This window comes from Cylas formicarius, unplaced genomic scaffold (assembly GCF_029955315.1).
Source record: "Cylas formicarius isolate icCylForm1 unplaced genomic scaffold, icCylForm1.1 PGA_scaffold_2__14_contigs__length_35257938, whole genome shotgun sequence".
Classification (NCBI taxonomy): Eukaryota; Metazoa; Arthropoda; class Insecta; order Coleoptera; family Brentidae; genus Cylas; species Cylas formicarius.
This window is the reverse complement of record NW_026844319.1, coordinates 20,426,827-20,448,929: the sequence shown is the minus strand read 5'-3', so window position 1 is coordinate 20,448,929 and position 22,103 is coordinate 20,426,827. Positions and strand designations below refer to the sequence as shown.

The 22,103-nt window shown below is 37.6% G+C and overlaps 3 protein-coding genes across 10 annotated transcripts in view; 1 reads left to right on the top strand and 2 right to left on the bottom strand.

Annotated features, from left to right (window-relative positions):
• The window catches only part of LOC132698481 (glucose transporter type 1), a 45,835-nt gene extending 36,330 nt beyond the window's left edge, over positions 1 to 9,505 (bottom strand). The window contains exons 1-2 of one of the 3 annotated variants that reach the window (XM_060664564.1): positions 9,144 to 9,505; positions 5,169 to 5,285 (exon numbers count right to left, since the gene is read on the bottom strand). The gene's annotated coding sequence lies outside the window, so the exon portion shown is untranslated. Of the gene's footprint in view, positions 1 to 5,168; positions 5,286 to 5,373; positions 5,564 to 9,143 lie in introns of those variants that run through there. The other 2 variants (XM_060664575.1, XM_060664566.1) reach the window with 2 other exon arrangements.
• Positions 4,594 to 8,229, top strand: LOC132698483 (uncharacterized). Of its 6 annotated transcripts, XM_060664582.1 has the most exons (7): positions 4,814 to 4,877; positions 4,969 to 5,082; positions 6,004 to 7,032; positions 7,082 to 7,239; positions 7,294 to 7,539; positions 7,596 to 7,941; positions 7,998 to 8,229. In XM_060664582.1, the coding sequence occupies exons 3-7, from the start codon at positions 6,549 to 6,551 to the stop codon at positions 8,207 to 8,209; spliced, it is 1,446 nt and encodes a 481-aa protein (XP_060520565.1). In that variant the 5' UTR covers positions 4,814 to 4,877; positions 4,969 to 5,082; positions 6,004 to 6,548; the 3' UTR covers positions 8,210 to 8,229. The 6 variants fall into 6 exon arrangements, with proteins under 6 accessions (XP_060520562.1, XP_060520563.1, XP_060520565.1 ...); XM_060664579.1 differs by lacking the exon at positions 4,814 to 4,877 and adding an exon at positions 4,594 to 4,670 and having other exon boundaries at positions 7,082 to 7,539; XM_060664576.1 differs by having other exon boundaries at positions 7,082 to 7,539.
• Positions 9,506 to 13,138: 3,633 nt separating the features above from the next.
• LOC132698336 (F-box/WD repeat-containing protein 7) lies at positions 13,139 to 21,487 on the bottom strand. Its single transcript, XM_060664337.1, has 9 exons — positions 21,349 to 21,487; positions 20,555 to 20,957; positions 20,393 to 20,503; positions 19,943 to 20,202; positions 18,409 to 18,865; positions 16,817 to 16,912; positions 16,446 to 16,757; positions 14,054 to 14,264; positions 13,139 to 13,998 (listed from the first exon to the last, which is right to left on the bottom strand). Exons 2-9 carry the CDS (start codon positions 20,894 to 20,896, stop codon positions 13,706 to 13,708), a joined length of 2,082 nt encoding a protein of 693 aa, XP_060520320.1. The 5' UTR covers positions 20,897 to 20,957; positions 21,349 to 21,487; the 3' UTR covers positions 13,139 to 13,705.
• Between the last annotated feature and the right edge of the window lie 616 nt (positions 21,488 to 22,103).

Genomic DNA, 22,103 nt, shown 5'->3' with positions numbered 1-22,103 from the left:
GTGGACAAGCTTTGTTCGTATGGTATTAGAGGTAACGGCTTAAGTTGGTTAAGATCTTTTCTTGGGGGTCGTACGCAGTTGGTCAAAATACCTTAGGATTTGAATACGTATCTGATTCCAGGTCAGTTTATTGTTTATAGTGTTTATAAATGATATATTTTCATCTTTCCCCCATTCTTACTTTTCCCTTTTTGCGGATGATGCAGTTTCTACCCTTTCTGCAGACAACTGTTGAGCAAATGAAACATTAGGCACAAATTAACAAATTGATATTGAATGAAAGTAAAACTGAGAAGACTGCCTTTTCAACACGGGATTTAAATAAGAGTTTATTAGCACGCTTTAATGAAAAGCACAAAACAACAGAAAAGTGTTGTAAAATTCCTCGGAGTTTATGTAGACTCGAGACTCTCCTGGTTCGAACAAGTGGACCACATTCTCAAAAAAACTTTCTGTTTACTGCTTTGTCATATGGAGGCTCCGCCATCAGGTTTCTTTCCCCTTGTTAAAAATGTACTATTTTTCGTATGTCTATTCCTGTCTCAACTACGCCTTGGTTTGTTGAGGTTCCCCACGTGCGGAGCAAGTCTTCAGGATGCAGAAACGCATTTTACGGACTATACTTTTTTTTTAAGCCACGGAATTTTTCATGTCGGGACCTATTTCCACAACACTCTTTATTGACACTTCCTAGTATGTACATACTAAATTGTGCCACGTATGTAAAAAGTAACTCTAATCTTTATATGCCCTCAAGAAACTCAGATATTCAGTACAGTCTAAGACCGAATCTTAAAATAAAAATACCTAGACATCGACTGTCTCTTACAGCAAATAGTCCCTTTGTTTTGACTGTAAAAATTTATAATAAATTGCCTATCGAACTGAAGGAGATAACTAGTCAAACAAAATTCAAATGCACTATTAAAGACAAATTGCTAAGCCTCGCCGCCTATTACAATATTAAGGATTTTCTTTCTTGTGATACCTTTAAATACGTATTCGTTGTTTGTTATTCTTTATATATTTCTTATTTACCTATCAGTGTTACTATTATTAATTTACTAATTATACTAACATAATTTTATACTTTTATATTAGTATTATGCTGACAATATCCCACACTTGTAAATCAAGTGTTATGGAAATAAAGCTATCTTTATCTAAATAAATAAAAGCGTTCCAACCGTGATCGCTATCAATTCCAAAATGATTCTATTTAACTGAATGACGTTAGTGTGGAGGTTGCTTTGTTTTCATCACGAAACAGTGATACTGTATCTGAAAGAGTTCCAACAGATTATCGAAACAATAAATAGTTTGGAAGCGATGCAAAATTCGCGATAGCGCATAAAACTAATTCAACCGATTTTAAAACTACGATGCCGATGGAACGGTTCTAAATCATTAGGTTGGGACAAATCTATAGTAGGTATTGACTTTAATAAACGTTTCTAATAGGTTTGTTCCCACAAAGAAATCACGGATTAGTCCCAGACAGACCACAAGTAGTTTTACTGCACAATTTCTAAATGATCGAGCAGAAACTTACTTATTATTAGAATTTTTGCAATTGTTTTAATACATTTGTTTATATATAGAAATAACGCAAATATCAACACTCAAAAGCCAACATTTAAGTTACAATAAATAATCCAAGTTGTGACACACGGCTATTCCTTCTCAAACGACACTAAACGTGCGGGAATGATCATGACGTCATACCGCTGCTTTTCGTTCGATACGTGTTATTCTCAAGAGACTTATAATATTTACGTTTATTTTTGGCTCGTCTAAAGGAGTGTTTTTATCTACGCCAGTTTGAATTTGTACTTAGGATGCTTTACCTGATAATAATAGATGCAACAGAAAAACAATATTACAAATCGGGCCCGTCAAACACCAGATAAACTTTTTATTCGTCTACTAGAAAATAAAAGCCGTCGTTGTTTTATTAAGATTATGTTCAGGTGTCACTTTAGTCTTAGCGGTGCACACACATTTTTAACTCTTCGAACTTGCACGAAAGTTATCAATGCCAATATACTGCCAATATACTTTAAAATCACTGGTTTAAAAAAAAATCCTTTTTGTTTTTTTTTGTTCAATAATTTGCTGATTACAATATTATATTGGTTTAAAACTAGTGGCTACAACACCGCTAACCTTAGAAAAAGAAAAACTTTCGGTGTTTTGTATGTAAATTATCAGATTGATCTTTTAAAAAATCGACTTCAACTACGATTTTTTTTGTGAACTGTGATTCTTTTAATAGCATAAACTTACTTTTATAATCAATAATTTTCAAATTAAAATTTTGTTCAAGTTCCCTATTCGTGTAATCACAGCGTATATGCATATATTTCTTATAAGGGCTATTTAGTTATATAATGGCTACAACTTCACACAAACTTGCTGTTTGGCGCCCAGCAAGCCACAAAAATGTATGTTTTTGGGCACTCGTTTCAAACTGGAGGACTCTGCTAAATAATTTTTACACTCTCGCTACAAGTATTTCTTCAAATAAAATATCATAGTAAGAAATCAACATTATCAACGTTATCAAACATTATTCTAAAAATCCTTTGGCGAAGATTTACAGTAAAATTTTAAAGCTGCTCAACCAAAACTAAAAATAAAAACTCGATTAATAATATTGTAAAATCGAACATAACACACAAACGATTAGACTCAGGTTGCGTTATAGAAACGGAAAATTAAAAAAAACAAATGCCACTGCACTTGTGCCAACAACTTGCTGGGCAAAAATTCGGAAATCGTTTTGACTATCATTGTGTGAAAAGTTAGAACAGCTGTTTTTTAGTCCTCAACCCATATAGCTAATAGAGATATAGAGACCCTGCCTACGCCGATAATACAGGAACTTACGAGTATGAAGCAACTATCAATATATTATTATGCGTACATGAATCAGTCGTTCTGTATATACGTATACTTAGACCAGAAATATAGTCCTGTTACAACTGACCCCGTGAATCTCTTTGCCCACTGTTTATTACTCCAAAACCGCATTCCCTTATAGAACACCCCGCCGAGCAGACCCTTCCCGTAACTATTCCAGGACCGTCCTACGAATTTATCTACCTACCTACACTAACAAGCGGGATATAAGTATGTTTTCAATCTTTTTCACTGAGCAATTCTTGAAACCTGTACATAAAAAAATTAGTACAAAGTAACAATTTATTAATATACAAAATATTAAATATACTAATAATAATGTATCAGTCACTTAAAAAATCGTCACTATCGCTACTGTCGTCAGCTAGTTCAATGATCAACTTCGTCACTAATCGTTCGCAATAAATATTTTCTTCTTTTATTACTCGTTTTTCACAGTTATACCAGCTTTATACCGATATCTTACCGAATTACGTTTATGATACTATCACTAATTTTTGGTCCATTGTCAATCGGGTTAAATAAACAATGATACGGTGGTAGTCTCAAGATTTCATGTCCCTTATGTTGTGGTATCGAATCGATTTTGTAGTCTTTATTAAAATGTTTTATTTTTAATAATTCCAGAAGTTGTTTTTTCGTGTAGATCTCTTCAAATTTCTTTAATTTCTTCTTTATTTGAAGAAGTATTTGGAATTTTTCTAATTTGGGCTGAATGATAAGAGGCATTACCCAACACAATACCAGTATTTGGCGATAATTTTCGAAGTTCGTCTTCTAAATTGTCATTAGGTTCGACTACCATCTTCACTTCATCTTCAAATTCTGCGTTGTTTTTCATGTCTTCTTCTAACTGGGGAACTTCTGCTTCATTCCACGGTCTACACATTTTAAATATAAATAAATTAAAAAACAGGAACCTTAAAAAAATGTTTAATTGTAAGATTCTAATAAATATTTATCTGCATTCTTATAACTTATCTTTATCCACGGTAAATATAATCTATAGTCTTAAAAAAGACTGTTGTTATTTACAAATCGAAGAACTATGTAGAAGACACAAAAATAAAAGTGGAAGAATGTTGTTAATCGACAGGCACACAGGACAAAAATGATTATATTCATACTTACCTGTGTACAGGTATTTACCCTTACCCTTTGAACTATCCAATGAAAACAGCCTGGCAGGGTCAAAGCTCGAGAATCAGATACATAAATACGCACTTACTGAAAGGATCACAGTCAAATACCTCCGTAATATATACGAACATATTGCAATTGAGATTAAACTCTTAAGAAAGATACATATAACCTGATGTTAAAATAAACGGTTCTACTTATTCGAAAATATCCCGCAGCATCAATGCTTAATTAAATTTAAAATGGTCGATTTACGTTTCAAATAAAAATTTCAAGTTTCTACAAATATTGGTTACGGTTCATCTCAGGCAAGACCTACTAATGCAGAATAAACATCTGCTGGGATGGGTTTTACCACGGTCCTGCGAAGATCTGCGGTTAAGGTACTGTAAGATATTTAAAACGTGCACTATATTTTTGGTCGTATTATAAATATAAAATGATACATCGGCTCCATTGACAAATAAACCTGTAATGTTTAATTTTGGATTTTAATAAACGCAGTCGGTTGAGTGTCGAACACGAAAAACGACTTGGAACTCTCTTAAAACAATGAAATCTAAATCGAGATTCTAATTGAATTCCATTCAAAGATTTAGATAACACACGTAAGTGATCGTCTATTCGATTAGTGTTTATAAAAGTTTTAATTTCATCACATTCATCACCGCCAATTTTGCTCTATAAAAAAAGACGAAAAATATCCGGCAGTTGTATTTCTTACCGTAACAAATCACGATATGTACCTACACAAGAACGTTGTTAATTTTAGCTCCGGTATAGCTTAATCAGACCAACGCATTGCTTATCGAAAGGTATTCGAAAAATTCCAATCAGCGTAGTTGTCGAGTTCAAGAAAAACAATGTAAATTTTATTTTCTTTGTCCTATATTTACTTATTTTTAGGACGCTACGACTGCAATTAAGTTAAAATCAACAATAACAAATGATTAACGTTGCCGCGAAGTATTATCATCGAAGATGTATGGACTATAAAACGTTCATCGCAAAAATAATTAAGTACGCCATTTTAAAATTATTTACGGAATAATTACGCACACGCCGATATACAGGGCGGTCGTTAGTAGCTGCGGCGCCAAACTCACCTGAAACTAACAATAAACGTGTAGTGGAAAAATCTAAATCCGTAATAACTCGCCGTTCATCGCCGCTCTTTCTATGAATTATGTATGCATTTGGAAGAGTCGTCTGCCCGAGTAATACTGAAACAAATGAAAGTAATAATTAACGAATGAAAAAATTTATGATCGGTACAGATTCTTGGAAATTTTGCGACTACTTGTACCTAACCTAAATATATTTTCGTTGTACTTTGCCAGTGTAATCTCGTCCAACGTGCAGCAGGACTTGTATTGTGTTTTTTTCAACTCCCTTTGCAACAGCGAAGTATAAAAGTATTCATTTATTTTAGCGCGGTTCGTGAACTTCGACACAATGCGTATTTCAGAGCTATATGTTGACGTTTGCGAAGTGGAAGAGAGAATACCACAAAATGATAGAAGAATTGAATCGCGCCTATGTTTTGCTTTTAAATAACGAGCAACCTTTGAATAGAGTCGCGTCGTGGAAATGTGTTACGGCATTCCTGTCTTACGCTTTTTGTTTTCCTAAGAAGACACTTTTGCATTTCCCAGATTGACACATCAAAATTCTCGGAGCAGAATACGTGCGCGGCACTTTTTTTCTAATGAAATAAAATGGGCTCCGACTTAATTCAAATAATAAACTTTAATTCATATTTAATTAATTATACAAAGTTTTAGCTTAATATATTGTATATATATTAATTATAAATTAACATATGCATTGGAAAAAGCAATTTGTGTGCAATTTAAGAGCAACCGTCCTAAATATAGCGGTGCGTAATTATCGCGAAGACCTCTCGAACAAGCTTAGTCAACAAACTTATTTCCATCTTAGGTAAATTTATAAGGCGCGTCGACGATGTCAACGAGCACACCGACGCCCAACGTCGCCTGGAAAAACGCCGCGCCGGGCCGTTTTGACGTCATCTAAAACGAGGTCACTATGGCAACGACGTTGTCACGTAGTACGTCAGCCTCTAACTGCTGTTGCTGTTCGTTTCGACTTCATACGCCAATCGACTTAAAGAGAAGTTTAGAAGTTTAAAAAACACGTGTTTCGACGAAATAGGATGTGGTGTCCAAGCAGAAAAAAATGTATTTGTTTTCGATCATCTCAACCTTACAAACTAGCCAAAAAAATGTAAAGTAGAGGAATTTCCACTATCATTCTCTGTCTTGACTTCACAATATTACATTGATTATGTCATTATAAAATGACATTGATGCCGTCATAGGGCACGTTTTTCAATTTTTCTAAACAATCATTGTCGAACAGCTGTTACAAAGTGGGCCAAAATCACGTAGAGACCGTATTGTACAACCTAACCTTATATTTCAAAAAAAAACGGAATTGTTTTTAGTATAAATTTTGTGTTAACGATGACTCAAAGACCCAAAGGGTCTAATATGAATTTGCCAAACCTGACACCAGAATTGCACGCTACAAAGCATTCGAAAAGAGGCAAACCAAATTTGTCGGTACCTTCCACAGCGACACCTTCCCAGCATAGACATAGAGAGCGTTATGTTTCTGGAAGCGCGAAATCAGAATATTCTAACAACCATCTGATTAGAGGCAACGCTACTGCCAAGCAACAAAATATTCCCTCTCCAGGCAGTCCTATTGATGTAATTCAATATAGTGCGTCCAACGATTCGCCACTTGTGGAAGTAACGGTTAAACATTCAAATATGCCAAAACAACGTTCAAAGTCGACGGTGAGCGGACGTGAACCTTGGGCGCACCTGTTAAAAAATCAAAAAACAGGCGGCAACCAGTCTGTTTTTAGTAATTTTGATCCTTTGAGGACTTTACACTTTTTGGCCAAAGAGCTTCAAATTCATTTGCAAGCTTTGCTACCTAGTAAGCTCGCCCACCCACGTGCGATTCAGGCTAACCAAATAAGTTTTAGATGAAAGAAATGTTCAAGAAATAGTGACAGCTATACAAGGTGCTTTGAAAAGAGTGCCACCTGAAGTGGCCTCGACAATACATCTACAACAGACCATTGAGTTGCTTCCTAATGTTAGAAAGAGTGCCAGTTTGTACACACTTGAAAGTGACATACCAGTAAGTTGGGGTGGCTATATAATAACATTACAAAACTGGACATCAATTTTAAAGGAGAAGCTTTCGAAACCCATGATAGAAAAAAGTGTCCAAACCGATTGGTACGACCATGAAGAAGAGGAATTGTATAGAACACTGATGAGAGAAAACACTATAAAACTCGAAGCGAGCTGCCGTCATTTGGAGCAAATTGGCTGCCAACTGAAAAATGATAAGATTTACTTGGAAACTCAACTGCAAAATGAACGTGCGAGCTTGGAATTTTTTAAACAAAGGGTTGAGGACTTGGAGGATCTAAACGTAAGTTAAATTGCAGTTCACTTTGAGTTCATTTAAAAAAAATTAATGGAACCTAGCGGAACCTTCTGCAAAAAGTCTCAAAGAGGGACGAGGAGTTAAGAACGCTTCAGGTTGAAGCAACATCCCTTAGATCTGAGTTAGAGGGTGTCAAATCAACTACTTCTCTCTTGGAAGGGCTGAAACAGTCTAAAACGTGTTTGGAACAAGAGATAACGAAAGTTAAGCACCAGCTGCGTCTGTGCTCTTTGGAAAAGGAGAAGTACGCGGCTATTTTGACCATCAGAAATCGGCAAATCGGTGAAATCAGAAGCGAAATGACCCAGCTTCAGGAAGTGGTCAATGATTTGCTGGTAGAAGTCAACAGCAACGCCACGGCGATGGCGCCAAGAGATGGTGCAGTCGGTAGGATTTTAGTATTTGCTAATGTGGCTATAGGGTTTAATCGGTTCTGTTTTCAGCTTGGAATGGCGAAACAAATAAGGAAAATATGGAAATGGATTCCATATCTAGCATACATGGAGAAGATGGAAGAGATATGCAATCGGGAGATACCCAACAATATAGAGGGCGCAAGTTTGGGTCTGAGACCATGGTTAATATAAGGGACATGTTCAACGAATATAAGAAACAAGCGGACGCCCTAATGAACCCTACCGGAACAAAGGGATGAGTTTTCTGATTTTTTTAACACAGAGGATTACAATTTTATTCCATTAATGTTGTATATTTTTTTTATTAAAAAAATTTTTTATACTGTAATTAGTTTTAATTATAAACGGCTTCTTGTATACAACGAAACTGGTATATAATTAATCACTCACAGTAATAGAACAATGAACAGGTTTATTGTTAAGAAAAAAACTCGGTGAGCATTTTTTTAATCAAACATCAATCCTGCTAACATCTCACTTTCTGGATCAAACACTAGCCCTAAAAGGGTACTTTCAGTAAAATTCACCACAAAAAGTGAATTTTCCTACTGGAACATTCCCTTTTTCGTAATCACTTTTCTCTTCATTTTTGGTAATAAAAACGGTTTCAAACTTTCTATAGCTAATTTCAAGGTATGCTTTTGGTTAGTTTGCAATTCGAATAAATTATTACCACAAAGAAATAGTGCGAAACAGCACCTTTTGAACCAAATTTTGACCAAAGTCAGCTTTTTCATGTAACAACTGCCGTAGTCAAAAATTTCTGGGTCAAAGCAGTAGTGGCTCTAATGAGTATTTTTTTATGAAATTGCTTTAAATTACCATAAATTCACTGGTGATTCTAAACATGCACATGCACAATTTCGATCAACTTCCGGTTACAACTCAACAAAAAAATCCGACAATTTCTTCCTACCCTGACGCAATTAAATCTGCGAGGCACTGGAAATAAGGTCAGGTATTACTTCACCAAAAACCAAAACGATCCCAACTAATAAGATATTTTTCGGCTCAGCGCAACGACTATACAAAAAAATGGGAAAGAGACTACGTTGACTATGTGATACCTGAAGAGAAAACAATTCGTCGCTTTGTTTAATGACCGCAATACGAACTCGGATCAGACAATTTATTTCCGATTCGGCGTATTCGGCTGTACAATCATTTACGTACCTGCAAAAAAATATCGAAGCAACCGACGCGGTATCGCGGAAGGTACGACGCGGATAATTAAAGGGATTTCTAAATGCCCGTGACACTGCGACAACTGGCACACCGCGATATAATTGTTACACGGCAATCGTCATTTCTCTCGCGCACCACATCACACTTTGTCACACCGATTCTCTACCCCCTTACTGGCACTTGGAGGATCTCGGATGTGGCGACGCCCCAAGTGATGGACGCACATGCAGCACGACGAGCAGCGGGGCCCAAGCAGGCAGCAAGCGGTAGGCTGGTTACTTGTCAATCCCACGGGCTGTGGCTCGCGGGAGCGCGCACGAACAACGTTGCCACATCAACGAGGGTTGCTTTCGCACCATGCTTTACCTGGTTGTCGCAGCCTAAGATGGTGCGAATTTTTATAAGATGTTCTGGGGTGAAAACACCGAAAGTTTCATAACATTGAGCGGCAGTAGAGCAACGCAAATGATGTTACTGTTGTTGTCCTGGTTTCTAATGGCCGGGCAAAGCGTATTGCGTGAGAGGCCGTTTGGCAACGTGGCCCGGAATCAATACGGAGACGACGGGTCGCCGGGACTTTGGCAATCCGGTTATCCGGGTTCCCGCCATCGTCGCGGCGCGATGCGGTCAAATTCGGGGCCTTTCGCACGAGGCACATAGTTCAGTTAGTAGCAACTAGAAGGCGCTGTTCCAGCGCGCTTAAAATGGGCAGTTTCCGTGTATCCCCATCGATCAACATCGTTTGTGGTATCAGAAACCTACCAACAAACAGCAGGCTGCCAAACTGCCCCTAGAATATTATTGTTCAATCATAGTTAGCGTATAATATGTAATATGTAAAATGCAAAATAGGAAGTTTTGAAGGCACTGTGAAAAAAAGTGATAAAGGCTATTCATTCATTTCAAATCTATTTTTCATCAATCTGTCATTTCAAATCTTGTTTTGAACCAATAAGACCTAGTAGTGTTCAATAACCCACGCTAATCAATTTGAAAGTTTTCAGTTGGAAGTGGCATTTTTACGTCAGCGAGTTAAGCATGTGGAGGTCGATGTTTAGAAAGAAGATTGCGCAAAGTGCTGATTAGTGTGTAAAATTTAGGGTCCACTGTAGCACGTCTGCTTCGTTTCCCACGGATCCGAGTCACTTCGGACATTTCCGGGATTTTACCGCACGGATTTGGGAGTAATCGGATGTTTTTGGAGATATTTCCCACGCCTTGAATTTTGACGTTTGTCAATTCTGACGGTCATGTCAGTGAATGTATTCGTGTCGCTTTGCGAAAATGTTTCCAAAAACTAACGGTCATAGAAAAAGTATAGTATGCAAGACGTTCGGTAAATTTTATAAGTCACTCGTTTATTAAACACTCGCTCCGTTCGTGTCAAATAAATTCGTGAGTCAAATGCCGTTTTTCTACTGCCGTCTATAAAATACCTAATTGCCCACCGATCTAGCATGCGGGAAGCGTCACTTTACCACGTCAGTTTCATTTCGCATGAATCCGAGCCACTTCGGACATTTCAGGGATTTTACCGCACGGATTTGGGAGCAACCGGATGTTTTCGGAGATATTTCCCACGCTTTGAATTTTGACGTTTGTCAATTCTGACAGTGAATGTATTCGTGTTGTTTTGCGAAAATGTACCCAAAAACTAACGGTCGTAGAAAAAGTATAGCATGCAACACGTTCGGTAATAGTATATTATGCAACAAGTGCGTTAAACGGCATTTGACTCTCGATGTTTTTTACACGAGCGGAGCGTAGCGGAGCGAGTTTTAATAAACGAGTGAGTTAAAAAGTTTACCGAACGTGTTGCATACTATATTTTTTCTACGACCGTTAGTTTTTGGGTCCATTTTCGCAAAAAAACACGAATACATTCACTAACATGACCGTCAGAATTGACAAACGTCAAAATTCAAAGCGTGGGAAATATCTTCGAAAACATCCGATTGCTCCAAAATCCGTGCGGTAAAATCCCGGAAATGTCCGAAGTGGCTGCGATTCATAGAAAACGAAATTAACGTGGTCAAGTGATGCTTCCCGCACGCTAGATCGGTGGGTAATTAGGTATTTTACGGACGGGAGTAGAAAAACTTTTTAACTCACTCGTTTATTAAAAACTCCTGAGTCAAATGGCGTTTACCGCACTTGTTATATAATATACTATTACCTCACTTGTTGCATAATATACTATCACCGCAGTTGTTGCATAATATACTAATAATGGTATTATTTTTATTTTAACGTGATGCTATACATTTTTTCTCCCACCTTGCGTGGTTACCATAGCTGCCATTGTTTTTAGGCAACACTCCTCATCCCACTCGTTCTATGGCATAATTCCTACATTGGCATCACAACAAAGAGAATTTTATGAATGGTTTATAGGGTCTCTTTTAATTAGACGTCTGTGGTCAAGATTATCAGAATTGTACTCTTTGATGTTAGGATTGACACCTAACAGAGAAATTTGTATCCAATTGTATTTAAGCGTGACGAATTCCGAATTTGTCAGTGTTCAGTACGATTCACGATGAGAGTGATGTACCCGATTAGCTAGCTCTATTAACTTTATGGTTTTACTAAGGTACACAATTATCTTCTCAAGCGACTGTTCTCATAAAATGTGTGAAAGTTGAATCAAAAATGGCACAACTAGTATCTGAGAAGTGCACTGAGCAACTTCGTTTTTAAGCTATTATCTTCATTCGGGTTTAAAGGCCGTCGTCGATTGGAATTACTTCCTAACGTTTCGCTAGCACGAGTGGCGAGCTTCTTCAGAGGTCCTTCCATCTCCGATGTAGTGTCTACGTCCAACATCGGAGATGGAAGGACCTCTGAAGAAGCTCGCCACTCGTGCTAGCGAAACGTTAGGAAGTAATTCCAATCGACGACGGCCTTTAAACCCGAATGAAGATAATAGCTTATCAACGGGCCGCGAAAGCCTTAACCAACTTCGTTTTTGTCAGAACTGTTTTCTGGTTTTCACAAGCGGTGGGTAAAGCGAAACTTGGGTCTCGTCAAATCAGTCGCTACTAAAAATACATCTTGCCCAAGCTCATTTTCATATTCTAAGCTAGGAATTTTGGGTAATATTGAATATCTTAACGAACACAAGCCAGAATCGCTCACTAAGAGAGCATAAGGGAAATATTCGGCTCATTCGCAAAGTTCAGGAGCCATATCCTCGTTAGAAAGAAATACTATTTAGTATTGCAGCTGGTCAAGAAAACTTGCTGACTTTAAGCCTAACAATCGAGAGCAGTGTCTTCTTAACTTTGTCAAGCGGGAGAACCCAATACCATGGTGGAATGGTGAACCGGAAGAGTTACGCCGGAAAACTCGAAGCAAGTTAAACTGCACTTTTAACTCCAACGAACCGAGGGATTGGAAGCTCTGCAAAGATTCCCAAAGAAGGTTCAAAAGCCTCATTAAAAAGAGAAAAGGGAAAAATCTGTAGTAGTAGACTCCTCCATTCTCCCAGTGCTTTAGGTGGCAGGAGATATCATAATGGGACTGCTGTACCAAACTACCCTTCCTTCGCGGGGCCTGGCATGCATACCACTCTCCTGGAGGCAAACACGAATTGTTTTTAATCCAAAGACGGGCGTGCGCACTATGTCCAACCGAAGAATTTATGTCATATTAGTCTAACCCAGTTTTCGTTAAACACTCTTAGAGCTCTTAGGCCATAAAGGACAAGGATGCAGCGCAGATAGAATAGGAGTAGGAACAGTCTAGTCAACTTGCGTGGTAGTATTGTAAGTCTTTAGTACTTGTTTAGGTACTGTAATAGTGACAGGGCAGTTACTTTATCTTTATTATAGCGTTAAAGTATTTTTTTTCATTTTGGACTTCCCAGCTGTTCCAAGTTGAGCAAAAGCAAAAAAGCAAACATGGAATTTTTTTACCCACGCAAAACCCAACTCCATTCAAATTACGCACCCCTCCGAAATAAAACGAGCAGGTAAAATAAAACAAGATGAGTATATTCGGTAAGTTTTTACATCAAAATACATTTGACTTTTTAAATTACAAAAAAAAAAAATAAATAAATGAAGAAAATATGGGTCGCGTTACTCCGCCTAATACACCAACCTAACGAACAAAACGTTCATATAATCATAAATGGCACTATGCTTCTCTTTACACCGTAAAAGTGTGGTCTGAAACTTTGGGCTCCCACGATAAAAATGAAAAAAATATATATATACACCCACTGGACAAACCTCCTGCTTTATTGCACTATTTAAGAGGGAGAGGTCGAAAAAGAATTTAACGTACGAAAAATTCGCTAAAACAATTTTGTCAACGAAAACTTTAACATCGCGCAGTTTAGGGGCTACGCCAGACCAAGATGGTGAAAACCGCGGAACGTGAACATTCCTCTGTCGTTACTAAAAATGTCTTGATTCCTTACTCGATCTAGTTTATACCCGCCACTGCAGCGTTTATATGACGAAAAGTAGAGAAAGAAAAAAACACATTCACCCGCACTTGTACACATAAAAAATTGTTTAAGTCTTTAGTTTCGTTTACTTCGATTACCTACAGGCGATGGTGCCGCAATTCGACTGGTCCACGTCAAAGTCCAGCACTAACAGTTTGGTTTCTTCTGTGCCGTTACGGCTGCCCACCGCGCACACCAGTTTAGTCTCGTTTGCCCGTATACGCCACACGACCCCGCCCGAACCGCCACTGGCCAACGCCACTAGGTTCCTAATGAACTCGCCCGTACGGACGTCCCACAGTTTTACCGTCCCGTCATCCGATGACGTTATCACAAACCGGTTGTTGAACTGGAGGCAAGTTACGGCTGACTGGTGCTTGTACGGTCCTAAAAACGGCTAATGAAAACCACCTGATTTTTGAATGAACTAATCGAAAGCTACCTGAAAGAGTCTGGAGGCACTGGCCGGTCACAATGTCCCACACCTTGACCGTGGAATCGGCGTTGCCCGACACCAGGATGTTGTTGCGTAGTTCCATGCCCGAGGTGAGGGACTGGTGACCCATAAGCGTATGTTTGCAGGCGCCGGTCTCGACGTCCCACACTCGGATGCTCGTGTCCAGCGAACCGCTGACCACGTGCACGCCGTCGAACTTAAAGGAAACACAAACCACCCGCTAAATTGCTCTGCCTAATTTGATCGCACATTATGTAACGCCGTCTTAAAATTATTGTTGACAACTTAAATCATACCTTATATTTAGCAAATCGCCTAAAGGAACGAAACCCTAACAAAAAGAAAAAAGAACACTCTCCGCCCGTGGCGAATCATAGTCTATCTCTGTCCTTACTTTTTCGCACTCTTCGATGATATAAGCTGTGGCGGTTGTTTGAGCGACGTTGGTGGGCTTACACATTTCCTTCCTATAGTTTGGACAACTAAACTTTTAAGATATTAACGTTTCTTCTTCTAAATTTTTCAGCCAATATGCAAATAATTTTGAATTTGCGACTATTTTTGGACTGTTTCTGTTATTAATATGTCTCCATCAGGGCAAAAAGGTTAGAGTATTGAAAATTTTAGGAAATTGTCTGAGATTGTCTTGACAAACCTAACCTTCGTTAAAAAAACTCACTAGATAATTACAAGGTTTTCGATAACAACTCCAAGATGTATGTTTCATGGTTATTTTGTAACCCTCATCGTGCGGTTCGTCTCACTTGGCGATCGGAATTCTCCAATTCCTTAAGGAACCGGGACTCGACAATCACCTCAAACCTTTTACTAAGTAATCATAGGGTAATGCCAACAATATCCGCATTATATAACGTAAGGCCTAATCCGATGCACATTCGAGCCTGTTTAGATTAAGTTATGTTATTATTTTTAATTTCTCGGGAGTGTTTGCTTGGATACAAAATTTCCAATTTTTTGCTTGGTTTTAAGAATTCGTTTTTATTATCTTGCTCTCTATTGTTTCAATGTAATACGTTTGACATAAAAAAGGATGGAAGATATATTTTTTTTTATTATTCACATTCAAGCAATAAATTTGAAAAATGTGCCCCCTCGGCTAGTGATATCCAAAATGCGAATGAATTTGCATTTCTCACATAAAAAATTCCCCTGTTACGTAATTTTAAATAGCTGCGCTGTTTAATAGTAAAATTTTGACGAGCTGTATTTTAAAGTTAAGCACTTAAGGCTCTTTATATTAAAATTTTTATAAAAACGATCTATGCTGACACTTTGTACATATTACCAAAGTTTACAGAATAATATGAAGGTTGCTTAACCCCAAGCTACAATCGCGACTACCAACCCGAACCTGCTACAGTTTACAAGAGGAAAATGGTTCATACAGGGTGCGGCAAAAAGGTATTTAGGATTTCAAATAGTGGTTGTTCGGTTTGTAAAACCGGCAACACTGTGTAAGCACTCGCGTTAGTTTATTATAAATGGGGAATCTGTAATAGCGACGCAGCGCGCCTTTCGTAATCAGTATGGAAGAACAATTCGTCGGTGGGTTTTACACTTCAGGGAAACAGGTTCTGCGCTTAACCGAAAATCTACTGGCCGACCTGTGAATGCAAACAGTCTCCAAGGCGTTCAACTCGTCAGCATGCAGCTGCTTTGGGAATTCCCGATAGAAGTGTTCGAAGAATTTTACACAACTCACTCCAAATGCATCCGTACAAAATGATTGTAGTGCAGGAATTAAGCGCAAGAGATTTTGAAACCCGTACAATTTTATGCCGGGATATTCTTCAAAACATTTCCAGAGGCGCCGTATTCATGTCTAGCGATGAAGCTCACTTTCACCTCTCGGGTACCGTAAATAAGCAAAATTTTCGTAATTGGTTAGCAAATGGTACTTCATGAGCGACCTCTTCACAGTCCAAAAGTCACCGTCTGATCTGCAATCTCGGGGTTCGGCGTGTGGGGTCGTCACTTTTTCGAAGAAGATGGAATAACGGTAACAGTCAATGGAGATCGATATTTTGATATGCTAAAATAACGTTCCTAAATGGCATAAAATGTACATTTCAAAAATAATTAATAAAAAATGTTTGCTTTATGGAGTTTGATTTTTATTAACATCCCAAATAGTAACTATCATTTTGCCGCACCCTGTATTTTATTGAACACAAAGCGAACCAAGTAATCCTGTCAACAATTCGTTTCCGTCAAACGTTAATATTTTATTTTATCATCCAAACTATATTTATGCGTTTATTATTCAGCGAACTTTGATATTATCCATCCACTCTTTAAATCTGGATCTTGTGTGCATCACATCATCGCGTCATTAACCAAAACCAACATAACATACCTGGAGGGAGTACACGCGATTGGTGTGGCCCTGAAGCGTATGCAAGCACTCTTCAGTCTCAGGTTTCCAAACTTTGACCATGCAGTCGTAGGCGCCCGAAACGACCAGTTTACCGTCATACTGTACGCACCTGACGGCAGCCATGTGTCCGACGAGCACATGTAAAAATTCGCCGTTCTCTATGTTCCATACCCGGAGCGTCGCATCCCTGGAACCGCTCACCACTTTGTTACCGTGCAGGTGCATGCAGCGGACCGTCGACGTATGCCCATACAGGGTGTGACGACACACACCCGTGTCCGCATCCCAAACCTTCAGGACGTATGCCCATACAGGGTGTGACGACACACACCCGTGTCCGCATCCCAAACCTTCAGGGTGCGATCGGTGCTGCCGCTAATGATGATGTTGCCCGACATTTGGGACGACCATACGCCGCCCGTGTGACCGACCAATGTCCTCAGACACTGCGTTAACAAAAAGGTATATTTTTGGTGTTGCTCGGCTATACTTGTTCATATGTTTTAACGAGTGTTGCATAAAGCCGACATTTTAAAAGTACTTTGAATCATGACAAAGCATGACAATACAAAAATGTATATTGAGTACTCCCAGAAAGTTTTATACGACACAGTAATTATTATTTTTGAATTTTATTGCGATGTTGCCAACTCACTGACTCAGTTTTAAACATCCTATTTCTATCCATTCGCACCCTATCAAAAATGGAACTTAAGGAAGTCAAATGTTTTATAAAGAGTTTAGTAAAGCACGTAAATAATTGATTGACCATACTTAACAAACTCTTGTCCCCTTGCATTTTATCCCAATTTTTCTGATTTTTTAAAAATGAATCATCTAACTACTTCATCATTTTTGCTATCACTATCTATCACTCTGGGTAAGGTTTCATTATTATTCTTATCAATTCAGGCTTTTCCGTAACACTCGTTTATAATAATCATTTACAAAAACAAGTTAATTTATATGCAATTTGAATTTAAAATTTTACGTTTCAAATTTACGTAATCAATTTGATACTCTGCTTAGTTAAAAATATATTTTGGTTACTATTAAATAGTTTTGGTCAACCAAAACTGGAAATTTAATACATTAATCAAGTAAAGATACATATTAAAAAAAAATTATTTCAAAAATCCGACTAAATTATTTTTAATAATCCTACCTTCTTTAATACACAGTGAAATTTCGTATTCACCCAGATCATTAAAAAGTTTTTTATTCTCATTTTTTCCTGTTGTATAGGGAAGGTTTGCACTTATTCAACAAATAATAGTTTTAGACAACCAACGAATTAAATCGATGATTTAAAATGTAAATGTATTACTTTTTTATGGCGGGACAGGGATAGGTTAAGGTATTTTTGTAGATGATTACAGTAAATTAATAATAAATAAATTAAATACGGGAATCAATAAGCATGGGGTAGAGGATAACAAATTCAAGCAATGGCTGAAAACCTCGAAGCGGTTAATTACAAATTTTAAATTATTGTTATTGTTATAAAGGTTGCCCATGGATAAATACAGGAGATAATAGGAAAGCATGTTTTTTTAAAATATTTTCTATTTTTCCAAGCAATGGACTCTCTTAATAATGGTTGGAGATGCACATTAATGGAAACATGGCAATAGAAGTCCATACCAGTAGTTCTAACGACTTGCCTACAACTTTCAAACACCCTGTATATATGTGGTAAAGCTGGAAATTAGAAAAATTGATTGATTATTCAAAATTCACATAAAAAATTATCTATTTGCTGCAGATTGGAATTTCAGGGAAAAATGTTAATAGGATGGTGCTCTACGCTAATGACTGCTTAATGGCGCTCAAAGGACAAACAACATGCAAAGGGGCCCATATAAACAATTTTAAAATTTGAAATTGTTGGCGACAAGTCTCTGCATCTGATATAAACTTGAAAAAAAAAACTGCTGCTGACCTTTCCGGTTACTGCAGACCACACCTTCAAGGTATTATCATCGGAGCCGCTCACTATTTTGTTGTCGGAAAACTGTAGGCAAGTGATGACATGATCGTCGTGTCCCTTTAGCGTCTTGGCCGTCCGTATGGGTTTGGAACGCCAGTTGGTCTCTATCGCATGCTGCCTCATGTAAGCGGCCTTCCACGGCGACAGGTGCGTCCGGGGCGACCTGGGACTGGACCGCCGTTTCGGTATCTCCTCCATGCCCGCCCTTTTGCATTTTTCCTTCCACAGAAGGTTGTCTTCCGCAAGGACCCGCCAACTCTGGCACGTCTGAGCAGCCCGCAGCAGATCTTTTGGTTCCAAGAACGACAACACCTTCAGCGCCAGCTCCTTCGGTAACAACGATATGAAATCTCTTTGGAACTGCGGCTCGATCACCTGCATCATGTGACGCACTTGGGTTGGCTCACATCTGGCAACAAAAATAAATGGCCAAACATGAAAAGTCACAGTGGGCCTTCAAAGCAATTCTTATATAGGTACTTGATATACAGGGTGAGACAAAAAGGTGGCCGACCCGTTAATGACAGATTCTTTGTGTTGAAATAATGGAACTTTTGTTATGGTACTTTTCATTTTCGCTTCGGGTCTGAAACATTTTTATTTATAAATCTCTGTATAATTGTCCTGTTGGTTACACTTTTAGGACTGTCAAACCGGCATTAAATACATACTGCTGCATACCCTCCAAATTTCTTAGCGGTATTTTCTATTTTATTTTCAATAGAAAATATCCTTTTTGGAAATATTGTACACTGATTGATTACTAAATTTTAACATTGCCATTATTAATTAACCCATTAAAAAATCCTGAAGTATTAAAATTGGTTCATTAAATTCTAAACCCAGAACAAAGAGAACTTAAAATATCTACAAAAAAAAACCTTGTTTCGTTTTCATTTTTTGGTCCAATAGGATCGCTACGAATGTTGCATTTATTAATATTATTAATTACAGTATGCATATATGTATGAGTATTTCTTTATTATTTCATTTTCATGATGAAAACACCTCAAAAACTGCAATTGTTAGTAAAAATAAACAAGAGAGGCAAAAAATTATGCAAGTTTATTAATGAAGACAAACTTCAATACCATGGATGTACAATGAAAAAATTAGAGGACAGGTAGTTGAATTTGGGGAGAAAGAAATGAGTACAGGGCACCTCTTTTTTGTGCAAATATGATGTTTTTATCTACTAGATACCAAATTTCAACGATATATGTGAAAATCTGTCTAACATAAATAAAATATATTATTTTTTAAATAAAAATCGAGAGCGAAAATTAAAAAGGGATAATTCATATAGAGAAACTGTCAATTTACAGGTATATCCATCTTTTGGACTCACCGTGTCAACCCACATGGCTAGTATCAAGTTAAAGATTTCCCCATTCAATTTTCGAGTTGTATGGAGATCACCTTTGAGAAAGCAAATGGGAAAAAGTTCAGGTTTACTAATCTAACAGCTATTGGAAGTCTTATTTACCTCGCAATAAGCTCAGTTATAGCCATGATTCTTTCAGCGTTGGACCACACGCTGAACTGGGCCAACCAGTTGGACATTTCAGGTGGGGGATTGTCTTTGGTCGGTATTGTGGACCGGGAACGGCCGCCGGGTGTTACCGCACCGCCGCGGGGCGTTCCAGAGGCACTTTGAGTATTAGTGGCAAACCCTTCGTCCGCCTTGCGTTCTGAGGTCGCCTTCTTGCTAGGAAAACCATTCTGGATGTCCAGCTTTCTCTTTCTCTGTAACAATTTGGAGGGGGTTACTCCAAAAAACGCAATCACGTCTAACTTATATGATCAAAAGGAAAACTCAGCGAGAAGATTAGACAATGCGTCATCCGCAAGCCTGATACTGTGTCCGCAAAAAATAACTTGTCATCATGTAACACCCAACAATAACACTTTGGTCTATTGTGAATGCAAGACTTACCAGACTTCTTTCTATATAATCAGGATCATTTCGCTTTATCAAAGAGCTTTTGGGAGTGGTTGAATGGCTGACGTTTGGAATTAGATCCTCGTAACTGCTCTCGTCCTCATCCTAAAATTATACCAATAGGATTTACAGTACAGTAACCCAGCTTACCCTTACATTCTCGACGTCATCTTGTATTTCCTCAACACAATCTCCCCAAGCTTCTTCCTTGCCTATGCTGTTGTCATCTTCACACTCTTCCACTAGGCCAAGTTCATTTAGAAATATGTTCTTGTCCAAATTTTCATCACGGATTACAATTTTGTTGAACAGTTCTAGCGGTTGATCAAGCTGGTTTTGCGACGTTCCTGCTGTATTTTCTGAATAGAGAGCATCGACGATACATACGGTCTCTGTGGGACTTGGGCTGGTACAGTCTTGCTTTGAAAGTTCCAAATCACGACTGATGGAACACAAATCATCAAACTGGTTGCCTTTTAAAGGACATGATTCTGCCATTCTAATTAAATGCGATTCGCGGATCCCCGTCTACTTCAAGCATAATTTGCTTTGCTTGAATCTGGAACAAAGCATGCCTATATTGAACGACATAATATGCTTTTTGTCTCAATACAGAGCAACGTGTGATCGAAAATTTAAAATTAAAAATATTCGGAAATGGCCCCATAAAGTCTTTAGTTAGAAATACTGCCCACATACCTATTGGCATGCAGCATTGTTAACCCCAAAAATAAACCTTCATGTTATAAAATTTTTATCAGAAGTAGAAGCTTTTCAGTGCGGAAAAGCGAATTGCAGAGCGTTAATTAGCTTAAACAAAGTTTTTTTTACAAAAACCAAGCCCTTATAAAAACCTTCAGAACGCGACGACATAAAACGTAAAAAAATCCAATTAAAAGGAAAGAAATCCTACCAGTACATTAAAACAACCCAAAACGCAATGTATTTACCTACGCCTTTCCCTAGAAAATCATGACTTCGATATAAGAATTAATTATTGGCACCATTATGATTTGCACACAAAATGAAGAAAAAGAATAATAATCAGCAGATTTCAGTATTCCAAGGTCGGACGTTGTAAACACTGCTGCACGGAGCGAACATAAAATCAAAGATTGGTAATACTGCAGTTTGTAATAGATGGGAGTCAGGGATATTAAAATTGTTAGTTGACGAAACTAAGAATTAGACATAAAGCTGACAGCAACGTATTTTCATTTCTTTGTGGTGTAATTTTTTGTATTCCTTCAGTTTATTTTTGATTTTTGGAATTAAAACGTGCTTTCTATGATTTTGACAAATAAAAAAAATTAAATTTTAGTATTTAGAATTTACGATTTTTTTTTTAAGAATTTGATTTTTGAATCTGTCATAATAGAATTTCTGCTGATAATTTGCTATACTTTTTATAAACACATTGTTTTGGAATATAAAATTGCCATTGCTGTTACCTTGTTACAATAATTAAATAAAACATCACCACTAAAAAAAAAGCTGTTTTTTAATCCCTTCAATTTTTGCTAGGGTAAAAATATCCCGCTAACACTTATTAAAATTCGATCTTATTTTTGACACATAATATTCATTTGTTAAGGTCAAAGTGAAAAAGAGGATGTAAATTTTATTACGGTATATTTTGAAATAAATGCGAATTTATTTGGATTGAAGATTTTGAAGAAGAAGAATTTGAAATGAAATGGGCAAT